The sequence below is a fragment of the Astatotilapia calliptera genome, chromosome 22, assembly GCF_964374335.1.
Source record: "Astatotilapia calliptera chromosome 22, fAstCal68.1, whole genome shotgun sequence".
NCBI lineage: Eukaryota > Metazoa > Chordata > Actinopteri > Cichliformes > Cichlidae > Astatotilapia > Astatotilapia calliptera.
The window spans coordinates 16,689,758-16,704,224 of NC_137442.1; the positions used below are offsets into that span (position 1 = coordinate 16,689,758).

At 38.3% G+C, this 14,467-nt stretch overlaps 1 protein-coding gene across 1 annotated transcript; it reads right to left on the reverse strand.

Annotated features, from left to right (window-relative positions):
- Nucleotides 1–2,348: 2,348 nt before the first annotated feature.
- laptm4b (lysosomal protein transmembrane 4 beta) lies at nucleotides 2,349–13,201 on the reverse strand. Its single transcript, XM_026156904.2, has 7 exons — nucleotides 12,933–13,201; nucleotides 11,518–11,635; nucleotides 8,452–8,525; nucleotides 8,235–8,357; nucleotides 7,893–7,991; nucleotides 6,178–6,273; nucleotides 2,349–3,063 (listed from the first exon to the last, which is right to left on the reverse strand). The coding sequence occupies exons 1-7, from the start codon at nucleotides 13,023–13,025 to the stop codon at nucleotides 2,989–2,991; spliced, it is 678 nt and encodes a 225-aa protein (XP_026012689.1). The 5' UTR covers nucleotides 13,026–13,201; the 3' UTR covers nucleotides 2,349–2,988.
- Between the last annotated feature and the right edge of the window lie 1,266 nt (nucleotides 13,202–14,467).

Sequence of the window (14,467 nt, forward strand, 5' to 3'; positions counted from 1 at the left end):
ACTACAAGAGGTTAGTGAGCATAAGCTGGGTATTGGAGGATGGCATAGGGTACTATTTGACTTAGGCTGGGGACCCTGTTTAAACTATTTAGAGCCTGATATCTCTATTATTATACATTTTTGGTTGTAAAAGTGCTTTCTGTGGTGCTTTTACTTTAGGTGAAAACCAATCAACACTTCCTGGAAAAAGAAGAAATTAAGTTAAAGCATAACAGCTCCTCTATAAATAATTTCCCCCTCGAAAACAGACTCAAATTCAGCACGGACTAGATGTTTTAGCTTTTTTATTATTCAGAATTAAAGACGTGAGCTCATGCAGATCCAACAAGAAAACAGAGGAGAACAGTCTCATAGTGACTAATAAAAAAGAGCCATCAGCCATCCACTGGTCCAGACACTGTCCAAGCATTAAAGCCTGCAAAACTTAGCAGAAATTCTCCAGACTCATGAAAATGTTCACCTCTGCAACTTTGCAGACAGATCACACAACAAAGATGGAAAACACAAAAACAACCACAGATACAGCAGTTTTCAGTGAGCGCACACTGAGTTTAAAGTGCAATTTCATGTTCAGCTTTGTTGGATTTGCAGAAGCAGAGGCCATAATTCACACAAACAAGGATGAGGACAGAGGGGCTGACACATGGCTACACTGTGGACTACAGTATTAGTATCAAATAGAACAAAACTACTTCATGGTGCACATACAGCTGTGGTCAGACATTTACACACACTCATCTTGAACATGAATGTTGGGTTAAGTTTTGGCTTTTATAATGATATATTTGAGCTGTTGTTTTTCCAGGGAAGAATGATTATACAGCTTAACTCCGTAAAGCTGTAAGGAGAATTGTAGATTTGCACAAGGCAAGGCAAGGCAAGGCAAGTTTATTTGTATAGCACAATTCAACAACAAGGTGATTCAAAGTGCTTTACAGAGACATTAGAAACAAGAACAAAGTTAAAATTGTCACACAGTTGGGTTGTTCCAACAGGGCAATGACCCTAAACACACATGGATAGAGCAGGACAACCTTAAGCTTATGGAATGGCCTTCCCACAGCTCTGACCCCAACCCTATTGGAAATCTATGGACTACATTTAAAAGTCGGTTCCATACCAGGAAACCAACCAATTTAAATTAATTTTCCTGCCAAGAAGAGTGGTCAAATATCCAGCCAGAATTATGCTAGAGGCTTACTGTTGTCTAACAAAAGCGTCTAGTTGAGGTACCACTTGCTAAGAGACATTTAACCAAATACTAATGCTGCATGTATACATCCGAGGCTATGAGAAAATTCAAGATAAATTGTGCATCTAGTTCTTGTATTTTTAAAGTAACTAAAGATGTATGTTGTGCAATCATTCCACCCCAGATAAAGAAGAGTTCAAAGAAATCATTAAAAGCCCAAAAGTACCAGGCCATTCTAAGTAGATGCAAACTTCTGACCACATCTGTATTTCCAAGCCTAACAAGTTGGTGAATGCACTGTTGCATAGACTGAATAATAAAATGTAATCCATGTAAACTGATTAAATACATTATATACTGTCTACTGACTGTTTTCCTAAACGGTTCTTGACAAAGGACAAGCATTTGCACTGTTTAACTAGCGTCATATAATGTATACTGATTTTGTGTTATTATGCTGAACTACTGCTTTAGAGTCCCATCCAATGTTTTCATTTCAAGAAAGTCACCAACGCAGGAAACATCTCATCGCCGCATGGGAAAACTACATGTTACGACACATACATGACCTAGGAGTTACATGATAATGTCACACGCAGGCAAGCGCACATAAAAATGTAAACACACACATAGAATCTGCATGTGCAGCAGCATGTCACAGAATATTTATAGGAAATGCCCTCAGCCCAGCTAAGTTAGCTCAACTAAAAAGATCAGCTCACACACCATGATCCATGTACAAAAAACAAACAAAGACGCAGTCGATGCTGTTGCAGCCAAAACTCGACCACAACACGAGACAGATGGGAACATTTCCACATATTTATCATTATCATTACTCACACACGTTTCTGTGTATTGGGTTTTTGAATGTGTGTCAGGTTTGTGCTAAGGTCTTCACTGGATTATCACAAACCTTTTCAATTTTGAACATACGAAGGAGGCGGCGAGGAAGGCAAAATGGAATACTGGGATTTAAATCAACGGTGCGAACGGGTTTACGCGGCCAGTTGATGGGTTATGGGTTCACATACTGTGGATACAAAAGGAAGACGAGTAATTAGCGGTCGCAAAACCTTTCTTGAAACACTTTCCCAGCAGGACGAGCAACATCAGCACGCCGGAGATATTTTATAAGAACAGGAGATCCTTTTAGTATTCGTGTGATTTCTCTCAGTTTTTACTGTGATACAAAAACATCTTACAAAATTTACATTCAACTAAGGAAATTTTTCAATTTCTGAAAAAAGTGCTTTTGTATAACTAATAATGTAAGTTTCCTTCTCGCTATTTTTGTTGCTTTGTCTCTATTCAGGTAGTTTGTTTCTAGACAAAACACTGCAAAGGAGGTTCACAGTAATGTGGGTTAACAGTTGGTGGCCAAACCGTTGCACTTTTCACGTGAAGAAAAGTGCACATTAAGTCAAGTGATCAAGGCGTGCAGGAGTCACTTCCAAGGAACAGCAGCTACCCAGAGGATTGGCTGAATTAGCGTTGGCGGTGGGGTTGTAGTCTGAAAGCTGATGTGATGCTGTCCTTGGAAGAGGACAAAGGGGACGAGAAGAGGGGGCATATGTCACAACAACCGGGAGGGTGGTGGTGGAGGAGGGGAGTAGAGTTTATGGCAATACTGGCTCAGGTCGGCCTAATTTACTCTAAAGTTGGCAGGAATCCAAGCTGGACCAGCATCTAAGACATTGTTTTTCCAACACGATGCAGCCAGCATTGGAGTCCTACTGCTGTAAGGAGATGTGGTCGGAGGATTGGGGTACATAATCCAGCAGTGAGGGTATATCTCATGCCTCCATATACTGTGGGGGAGGCTCCTTTGGTGGGATGGCAACAGCTTCCTCGTATGGTGGCAGCAGAACCTGAAGTAAGAAAACAAAAGTAGCTGAGTTCCAAATAATCACTTAAAAACATGCTGGCACTCTTTGCTTTCACTTCCACTTGGCAAGTGCTTACACACAAGTTGGCAACATCCATACAAACTGTGAGCGACCACCTAAATGCTAGGTGACCCATGCAAAGAGTTTTCAGGGCAGTATAGACTTCTCTCTGAACAATAAATACAGAATGAAGCCTCACAAAACCACTCACCAGCCAGTGGGGAATACATATTTTTCCCTAGCAAGCAGTGGGCACCAGGGGATCACTGACCAGTGTCTAGAGCCTGTGTCAGTTGAGCTTTAGCAGCTGATTTCACTGCGACTGCCAGCAACATCTAGCAACCAGTTGACAAATACTCATTTTTTCCCTGGCAACTGGTGATTGTTAGGCGGTTGCTAATGGTCTCTAAGGCTGTGTGACCAGAGCCTGAAAGCGATGTGCTGGTACTGTCCAGAGCCTACATGTTGTACCCATTTACTGACAGCAGGGGGCCAAAAATGTGAACAACTGGTCCATGGGATGCTGTGTTTATGCTGTTGTTAATAGACAAAGAGCTTCATTGTAGTCAAATGAAGCTACAAACAATTAAAGCAGTTTACATTTAAAATGTACTGTAAATATTTCATATTGTACAATTTGTAGAGGAAAGAGGAAAAACACACAAACACACACACAGGGCCCTGCTTTACAGGCCAGGCTGCACTCCTCTCTCTATCAGAGCTCCTTCTCTGTAAATGGTGTTATAAAACCAGTACTGCTGCTAATTCAGTGAAAGTGTGAGAAAAAAAAGAATACGCTCCGAGGGGATGGAACTGTGAAACAGCCAGGGATGGCCGGCAAACATATCACAGAGAGGGTTTGAAATAAAGCAGACAAGCAGACAATTATGTAACATGTCCAGGAGAAGGGGAAGGACAGAGGCATATAAAGAGAAGGGACAGAAAAAAATCCCAGAGAAAGAGAGAGAGAAACGACCCTTGTGCATTTTAATGGCATTTATATAAAAGCACTGCAGATAAACAGCTGGGTACTTGATGTTGGTGCTTGTAAAAAGCCATTTAGACACACCTCCAGCTCCATAACAGTAAAAATAGACGCAATGCTCCATTCAGCTGTGTGTGGACACAGGAAACACAGCGATAAATCCACATCATTATTAAGGCCAACGAAAGCTATTTTAACCTCTTTATGTGACACAAATATTTGTTGAACTTAAACCATTTGTTGTCACATAGCTCTCTTATTGAAATTCACAATGCTTATGCGGCAGCCTTCAGGTTTTTCAGCTTTCAAGTCTTTCTTTTAAAGAAAAATAAATATTCTGAATAAATATTTGAATTTTTTGGATTTTTTTTACATTTATTCAACTATATACACAATGATAAATTAATACATTTATATATACACAGAGAGATGTTTTGGTTTACATTAGCCAACTAGAGTGTTTCTTTTTAGATTTGTTTCTTGTATTTAATTAGATGTTTAGGTATATTCATACATTCACTGTGATTTTCACAGGATTTTCACTGATTTTATAAATAATAAATGAAGGAATCTCTGTACGTGTCTCTCTGTGTTGACCTTGACCTACTTCACATTTGCATGTGCGTTTCTGGGGACATAAAGAAGTCTAATATCAAGGCAGTGACTCTACATTTACCTGCTAAATTATTTTCTTTTTTCTTCGAATATATCTAAGAGTCAGTATAATTCTAGATTAAGTATTTGCTTGTTTTCTTAATCTTCTAATTTAATTACACTGAAATAAACACACTTGACAGTGGAGAGAGTGACTGGCACGTATCTGATAGTTGCTAAAAGGCCATATGATACACAATATGACTTCAGCCCCTGCTGGATTAGCTGCCGGGTGTGCAGTCTGTTTCACAAGGTGAAAAACGTCAGCAGCGTGCAGCAGGGCCATGGCGGCACAAGGACAAAGTGACAGATGAAGTGCTGCGTACTGAGACGACAGCGGCTGTGAGACAGATTAATGTCTTGTGTATCATCCTGGAGGATTACAAACGGACAAATGGAAACCGTGACTATGGTAAAGCCTTTCAAAAACCTTGTGAGTGATCGCTGAGGGGGAGCATGTGGAGTGGACTATACCTAACTCTAAAAAGCTAGCCAATCACACCTCAGGACAACCTACAGGGTCTACGATACAGTGTCCCATCACTGACTATATACAGCATAAACTAACATTAAAGAATTTAAGTACAATTACTAGCCACTGTATAACCTGCAATGCAACTTAAGTACATAATGTGACACATGTAGACAATTTATACATTTTAACCAGAAGGCTCTTAATCACTTTCATTTCTCAATATAATAGCGCCTCACTGGTTAAACCTTACTATATAGTAATTATGTATTTATATAAAAAGTTGGACTCTACAAGATTTTATGCTCAACACATACCAGCTTCATCTTTGAAAAAGGCAAATTTATCCAACAAAAATGACTACTGCCGTATTTAAAGAAACATTTTTAACGTTCACTTTGGTGCTACTGTAAGTTGGCTTCATGTACAGCCAGCAAAAACATTTTAAGAGACAATAAGTTCACTTATGAATGGATCACTTTGCTTTCTGCATTCTTTTTAATAGATAATTTAACTGAAATAACACAGACACTGAAGAAAACATCTAAATCTGAGGTTAAACAGTTACACTTTAAAATCTATGACCAGTAACCAATCTATAAACATTATTTTGTCCATATTATTATTTTGTTTATGTATTTAAATCAAAGCGACTTAGAGTTCTTTGATTTTTTTCATTCTGAATTTATGAAAAACTTCTAAAATGCTCTTCTGTGAAGAGTTTGTATTTTTATTGCAGCTAAATAATCCCTGATTATTGTCGAGACTAGAATTTGATATATTTTAGTGAAGTTAATGTGTCATACAACGAGATGAAAGTGACTTTTCTAAGTGTACATTTTTGCTAATATAATGAACAGAGAGCTTTCAAACCAAAGTGTAAAAATCAATGCTGTGCAAATGCAATAAAATGAAGTTCTGACAGCAGAAGGACTGTTAGTGTGTCCTTGAGGTGAGACGCTGGTGGGTGGCTAAGCGGACTCACCGTGGTGTCGTTTGTGGTGACATAAACCAGGACCTCCGTGGTGCCCCTGCCGCTCACATATCTGTAGCAGTTCCACACACAGCCGATCAGGTAGGCCTGTCACAGGAGGTGAGAGCAAACACACAATGACCTTTAGAAACACTCTTCATCATTACAGATGCTGCTTGCTGTGATCTCATCCATTTATCAACATTAGGCATGACGATGGCAGAGATGCATCATATTGCTGTTACAGACTGGTGACACATGGTGATTCAATTCAGCTGTTAAAAATTAAGACAGTTTTATGTTTGGACATTTTCCTGGATGTGCCTCTAACATTTGACCAAAAGCTTCTCTGAGCCTTTGCCTGCACTGAGGTTTGTTCAGCTTGGCAAAGGAAAAGGAGTTCCATTGTGTATGTGTGTGTGTGTGTGTGTGTGTGTGTGTGTATGTGAGCAGCCTGCTGAGTCCTCTGCCAGCAGTAAGAGCAACTAACAAGAAAGCCAAGCAGAGCATAACCAATTACTTTAGCATCTTCTGAGCTGACCTCTTCAAAGAAAGCAGCAATCTACATATATTTGAAATGCTGACAGCACAGCTAGCTCTACTCCTCGAGGATGTTTATTGGGTTTTTGTTTATCATTTTTTCTCTGCTCACTATTCAATATTTTTTGTTTGTTTATGAGGAAAATAATGAGTAGTTGCACAGTGGCCTGGCAAAATCTGCAGTTAACTATCTTGTCCTTTTACTTTGTATGCCTCTTCTCTCTCTCTCTCTTTAGTCACAGAAACATTCATCCATTCACATTTCCTCTGCTGCTTCATCTTCAGCTCCTTTCTCCCTCCAGCTTTTCCTCTTCCTGCCTGTGACATTTATGCCAAATGCAGTCAAGTGGAGGATGTTGGCTTTAGCAGGGACTTTAGCAGGTGTTTGCTATGTTCTGACAGCTGAATGTGTCCTTGAGGACTCACATCTGGCGTCTTTCCAGCAGACTCACATATGATCTACATAGAAGGCAGCAGCTCATACATACTGCACATTCAACCCATTAATATAAATGAGCTTCAATCCATTTTTCTTGGCAAACGGCACAGATCTATAAGCTCTTTTTAAAGCAGACTTTTTCAGGGAATAAGCAGCCAGGCTATCCCACACACTGAAAGCTCAAGATTCTAAGACATGACATTTATAACTCTTTTGCCTGCGAGTCCACTAGTGTGTCTTCCAGTGGCTGCTTCCTGTCATAAAATTCCAGCTCCGGCTTTGGATATCTGCCGAGAACACTTCTAATCTCAGCTTAGAAGGGAAACAACTTGATTTGATTGTACAGATGACTGCAACTTCATGCCCCATCTCGTCCAAGAGCCCCAGAGCATCGCTCCGCCTGGAAAATCATCCAAGCATTAAAGGAGAATTTGTTTGATGGGAGTTGGTTTCCTGCTGTCCCTGACCCGCTGCTCTCTGACTGTGTGATGAGCTCAAGAGGAGCATTTACAATAGCACATTCATTAAACATGCCATATGGTTGATTCAGCTATGAGATGAGCACAGTGTGAGACTTAATTGCCTTAATTACACTACAATGTGAGGAACAAATGATAAAAAAAAAAAAAAAGGATGTTTCCAGAGTGAACAAATACTCAGTGAGTGTTCTGGAGTATTTGTTTTCTGTGTATTTGTACAGTTTTATACGAGATACAAAAGCAAGCTATGCTAGAATATTTATCCTTACCTTGAAGGACAGGATGCAGCCGATGAAGAGGAGGACTGCAAAGACTAGGCACATGTTGTTGGTGGACATGATATCCTCTTTGTATGGAAATGTCCCCGGCTAGAAGGGAAAGTGAGACAGGAGAAGATGAAATAAGTCAAATGTAAAAAGCAAAGAGAAATGTTGGACCTAAAACACACAACTGGCCCTTCAAAACATAAATAAAGAAATATAAAATAAAATAAAAAATCTCAGTTACTCAGTATATTAGCACCTAAGCTAATAACTAAGCATCTTAAATTCCCATTAAGATGAAGACAGCTGTTGAGGTGGATATTTTAGTTGGAATGAAACAGTCCTCACCAGCTGCTGGAGATAGTCCTGCACCGTGTTGGGGTAAACCACCACACTAATGGCTACCAGTGTATTAAGGGCAAAGTCAAATATTTGGTAGCAGAAGAATGGAATGATCCAAGCAGCGTGTTGCTATAGAGGAGAGATTCAGATCAGATAAAAACACTCGGTTAGTTTTCCCAAGTTCAGATTTGTGCTTGAATGTCATTTGCTTTTGTTCGCTCACCTTGTAAGCACCGTATGTCGCCATGCCACATATAAGAATCATGAGTAGGGATATTGCAGTGGCTATGCAGATATCTGAGGAAAGATAAACATACAAAGCAATGGCATGAGAACATGTCACCTTTAATGCTTTCTCTGAAAGACATTGACATTGTACTCATTGGTGATCAGATCAGTGACTGATCTACTTTACAATTAAGCTCTGATGGTATAATGGTTAGAAAATATATGAAAATTTTCTGTTTGAACTATACACACTGTGTTGAAAGGGGCAGATTAGCTTTGTTTGATTTTTGTAGGACTAGATTAGACCAGCTAATCAGAGTTTGTTTTTATCTGTAGGAGTTTTTGATGACTTGTTTTGCTCCCACAATAAATCCTGCAATTAATAGGCAATGTTAATTACCCTGTGGCCTCATTAAAGTAAACTATCCACACTGCAATCCTTTAAAATTGACCATAGAAAACAGTGACAGGTAAAAAAGTCATATTTATACATTTATAAATTATAAATGAATATCTGGCATCACACCAAAATTTAGCTGGGAGACTTAAAAATTTTTTTTAAAAACATCGCTGCATTTAATATTAATTTGGGTTGCTAGGAATAAATTCAATTGTGAGTAATATTACAGGTTAAAAAGAAATATTTATGTGTTAACACTCTTATAGACTCCTACACCTTTTCCAGGTTGTTTCCGTGAAATCTATTTGGGGTGAAGGCTTTTCTGCTGAGGTGTGCTGGAATTTTTTAGATTAACATATATTCATGTCATGAAATGTTGTCACGGTAAATGTTTTACAAAAGAAAATATTTCTGATATCCAATAATACAGATCAATGTTAATTATCAGTCTTCCGGTGCACTATCAACGTAGCCAGACTCCTGTTCACTTTTCCTGCTACCTGAAGCCAACTCAACAAACAAGAGAACAAGTACACCTTTCAATACCAAGCATGACTCCAAACACCACAGATCACATGCTAGTATCTACATCACACAACACGATCAACATGTGGGTATCATTATGCAAGAGTTGTCCTTCTCACGTTCACATTACAGCTGTGAGAATCCCGATGCAACACTAGTCGCTATCAGTGTAGCTCTCAACAAACATCGCTAACATGTGGCCGAACCAGGATATCTGTGTGTATGTGATGGTGTGTAAGAAGGATCCCAGATCACTACTGGGAGACGCTATACTGACTAATAAGTGCTTGTACTGACAGTGAACTATATTAGTTATTATTCCATAACTTCACAAGCTTCACCCTGGTAACACCCAGGAACAGAAGACATGCTTTTAAGCAACACAGACACAGAGGTTCTTACATACTGCATATAAACAATAAACAATACACGCATACATAAACAGACTACCACTCTAACCAGTGCCACATAAGCTTTGTGAGAGGAGACTCTGTCAAGATGACCGTTAATCCGAAAGAGAATTAGAGCAGTCATTTTTAATCAGAGTAGCCGCTGACAGTATCTGTGGTGCTCCAGAGGCGACTGTGATGATGATAGCTGCTGGAGGGGAAGCACTGAAAATACACATGCACGCTGATTTGTTCTCTACGGTGCCCAGCTTACTCAGCTATGTCTGTGCTGAGAGCAGCGTTCTCAGAAACGAAGTGGTTGGCAGAAAGGACAGATGATGCTACAGCTGCAGAAACACGTGGAGTTGCATGGACATGACAGTTGATTTTTAACGAACACCAGCATACATTCATATACTACTGTTAATGAGCTACGAAACTGATGCTGCTGATACATCTTCAGCATCGACTGATCATAATCATTCTTGGCTTCAACTTTGCAGAAATAAATGTTTAATTATATGCGTAAAACTACCGAAAAATGACTTGCTTCTAGCGCTGCCATCTAGCTTCTCAGGTAACATTTTCAGTTGAATCTCTCATGGAAGGAGAGGAATTGAGTAAAGTAAACACCACACGGGTTTTCCTTTCTATTCCTTTATAGTATAACTTAGTTAGCCACTAACCAACCATCTTTTACTTGGTCAGAAATCACAGGAAATTCCTACAGACACAAAATATGAAATTCTGGGTCAATGTCAATACTGATATAGTCTATCCTTGTTGTTTTTAAGCACAAATATACAGCACTTTTTATACGTCTTTGTAAAAAATTATCCTTCTCAGCTGCATATTTCTTTGAACCTGAGTATGCTATTTTTAATAAATGTATAGCATTCATTTTTTCTTATGTTGTAAATTTGCTCTGTACAGTCTTCTTCTTTTTTAATGCTATATTCTTCACTTTTGTATGGCTCTGCATGCTCAATCTGTCTGTTACTTTGCTGCTGGAATATGTGAATTTCCCCATTGAGGGACAAAAAAGGATATTTCTATTCTATCTTGTTCTTATTTTTCAACAGGAGCAAATACAGACAATTTCAAAGTCTTTCAGCTCTTCATCACACTGTTTTCCAAAATTTAGTCAACGCAAAATTTACACAACAAATAAACATCTGTGCCTGCTTTTTTATTTGCTGATACATCACATTAGTTTGGCTATTTCCAGTCTGTTAAATAATGAGAGACAGACACATTAGCTTTTCTACACATAAACCAATACATGCATAATCACTCTCTACAGGCTCATTCTGAATGAGAAAAAGTAAAAATCCACACAAGCGTTTTTGGTTCTACCCTTTCTGGATATGGCTGACAGCAAGAAATCCAATCAGTGAAATCCAATCTCTGAAGCACAAGAACAGGCCCTAACATTCACTTCTAATATTCAGTGGTACATCTAGAACAACCAGAAATGTTTGATTTAAAGTTGCAACCAACTTTTTTTTTTTTTAAATCTCCTATATATCCACTAATAAATTAATCAATCAGTTCCCTTGTGGATAAAATATCAGAAAATTGTCTTGTTTTATATAATCAACAGCCCCAAACACAAAGCCAATCACTTCACAACAGTAAATCCTTAAACTGGAAGAGCTAAAACAAGGCATGGGTTGACTTTCTACAGTCTGAATGCTTCGTTGAGGACATTTATCTTTTAATAACGGGAGGATTAGCTGCAACTTACTCGCATCGTCCATGACGTCGATGTCAGTTCCCAGCTCGGAGCTGGTAAGGTGGTAGCGGTACTGAACTGGGTCATTAAGAGCTGACAGCAGGATAAGTAAGACCACCGCATTGATGAGCTGTGAGGACAGGAGAATCGATATTACAGTTGAACAAAAACGTGCAGTTAGTAATATAACTCAGATAATGTGACAGCTGATTAGTAATGATAAGTTAAGATGCACTGAGCGAGTCAGGCAACTATAAAATAACTCTTGTTTTCCTCTTACACCTTCTTGTATTATTTATTAATGCAACTTGCACTACTCTCTTGCACAATATCAGTTTTTAAAAAATCTTTTCTTTAATTTAACCTCATTTTTTATTTTGTAATCACCTTTGTATATATAAAAATATTTGCACTACCTCTACCTCACACTATAAAGTCCTCCCTACGGATCTATGGGACTTATTTATTGTTTATTTATTGTAGACTGTACTATTGATTATTCTTTATCCTGCTCCTGTAACACAATAATTTCCCTTTTTGGATCAATTAAATATCTATTTATCTGTCCTGAATGAGGTATCATTTAGAGGTAGGACAAGGTGCAGATATATTTAGGAGACAGGTGTTCAAAAAGATTGGTGACCAGTTTGACAATTGCCAGACAATAGAAAACAAGGCAATATATCTAAACTGCTTTCTCCCCTCTTTCCTCATAATCATCACTGATTGTTAGAGCTCTAATGTTATGGGTAATTTAAGGAAAGTGGTATTGATGTACTGCTGAGCAGCTTCAATACAACATACTGGAATTCAATACAACAGAAAACCATAGGACTGGGAGAACAAGCTCATCGGTCTTATGTCACCACTTTCACCTCATGTGAACACATCTCATGGAGGTTTTTGTTGCTTTTTATGGCCTTGTTGATCGGTAGTAGCTCAAAATAAGGGAGGCTTATGAAGATCGGGGATTTCACCAGTCTTACCGAACTATGTTTACGACTTTAAGTTATCCTTTCGGGTGGGAAATATCGGAGACAAACTATATTTAACTGGGTAAACATGTGTAGAGATGGAAAAGGAGGCATCAACAGCCTAAAACTGTAAGCTTAGGATTATTTTAGGAGGAAACACAAAAATAAAAAAGAAACGAATTTGTTAGACACTTTGTTTATATGCTTATATAGCCAAAAAACAACAAAAAAAACCCCAACAGATGCTAAAGGTTATTTTGCTAACATTTTTTAATTATTTCATACGCTGGCACCCTGTTTTTAACATAAGTGAAAAACATGGAAAACAGATGGAGTTAGCTGTCTAATTAACATGACTCGATATTTATTAAATATTTTTAGAATTTGTCCCACATATTCAGCCATATTCATTCACGTCTGGGACCTGACGTGAGATGAAAAAAAAGGACTTACCATATACCATATTCCCAAAATAATGGTGCCTGTTCGTACATGGCAGCAGAGGCAGCAGCTCGTCGAGTACCACCGGTCCCACGGCGAAATCATCTTTTTGTCCACACACTGAATTTCAGGTTATTTCATGAATGCCGTCGAAAACAACTGACTAGTCAAGGCTACGATAACCGAAAAAAGGTGGGAAAGATAACGTCTTCGTTGCTAGGACCGCCGCCACATCCAGCGTCTGTTTGAGGAGATGTTTCAGCAAGTGGGAAACACAGAAACAGAGAGCCGTTAATCTGGCTCACCCGGAGTCACGTGACCACGGGAGGATTTTTTTTTTTTGGCCGGGATGCAAACGCTTCATAATCACGAAATGTTTCAGCAGCTCTTTGTTTGTCCAGTTTTATCTTCCACGACACATATAGCTTAATTTTATTTCCTTTGTTAAAACAACCAAAACGTTAAGTAATAGAAAAAAAGTAGAAAAAGCTCAGCATTAAAAATAAGAACAAAACAATTCAACAGTTCAACGACCTTAAAAGTCAATATTTAGAACAGCCACCTATATTCTTCAACACAGCCATGAACTCTCTTAGGTAAACCTTCTTTTCATGTCTTTAAGTAGTCTTTAGTAATAGTTCTCCAGGCTTCCTGAAGGCCTTTTAAAGCTCTTCTACCTTTTCTTACCTTTTGTTACCTTTTTTTGTCCCACACTGCTTCAATAATGTTGAGCTTTGGGAAGGCCAATCCATGACTGATTTAAATCAGATATTTCAAATATGGATTCACCACAGGATCTGTGATTGCAGATTTTTTTTTTTTTTGGCATACCTCAGCCATTTGTCCCCGTTTCCCTTCACTATTAAATGTCAAACTGAGTTGTTTTTTTATTGATGATAAATGATGTTTTTTACGACAGACTGCTAGTATTACAGTAATACTGCTAGTAAAAGAGTACAATCAACAGATACAATTCAAATTTATTTCTTTGGTAAGATGTTATGTGTAGACAGCTCAGGTTCATCCCTTGAGTTATGTGCCTTTTTGTGTTTAAATGATTCATAGGTCAGTGTTAAGTAAATTAACAAACAAAGAACATTCCTCTGAACATGGTCAGGTACAAGGAATGGACTTAAAGAGAAAATGCACCCAATGTCCAAATAAAAACTTTGAAAAACCATCAGAAAGCCTATTGCTCACGACCATTTAAAAAAAAAAGTTTAAAAAAAAAAAGTGTGGCTATGCCAAAAACATTACTGATTCATCACTGATTTGTTTTTTTTTGTTGTTTTTTTAAATATTTTTTCATTGTTTCAGGTTTCAATATATAAATTTCTAACTAAATCTGTTTAATCAAAAAAGCATTGTGTTCAGAAAAAGGAACAACAGGTCAAGAGAGACCGTCACGGCCCTCTTTTTTGACACCATATGCTTAACACTGAAACCAAAAGAGATAATTTCATTGCACCATTTTTTTCTTGCTTAAACAAAAGCCTCAAAAACCTATAGATTGATGTGCTTTTTGTAATGTTAAGAGCATGAAACTC

Coding starts and splice junctions, on each gene's coding strand:
- laptm4b (XM_026156904.2), bottom strand. CDS start 13,025: ATGATTTCGCCGTGGGACCGGTGGTACTCGACGAGCTGCTGCCTCTGC. Junction 8,358..8,451: donor CGACATACGGTGCTTACAAG/GTGAGCGAACAA, acceptor TCTCCTCTATAG/CAACACGCTGCTTGGATCAT. Junction 7,992..8,234: donor AGGACTATCTCCAGCAGCTG/GTGAGGACTGTT, acceptor TTTCCCTTCTAG/CCGGGGACATTTCCATACAA.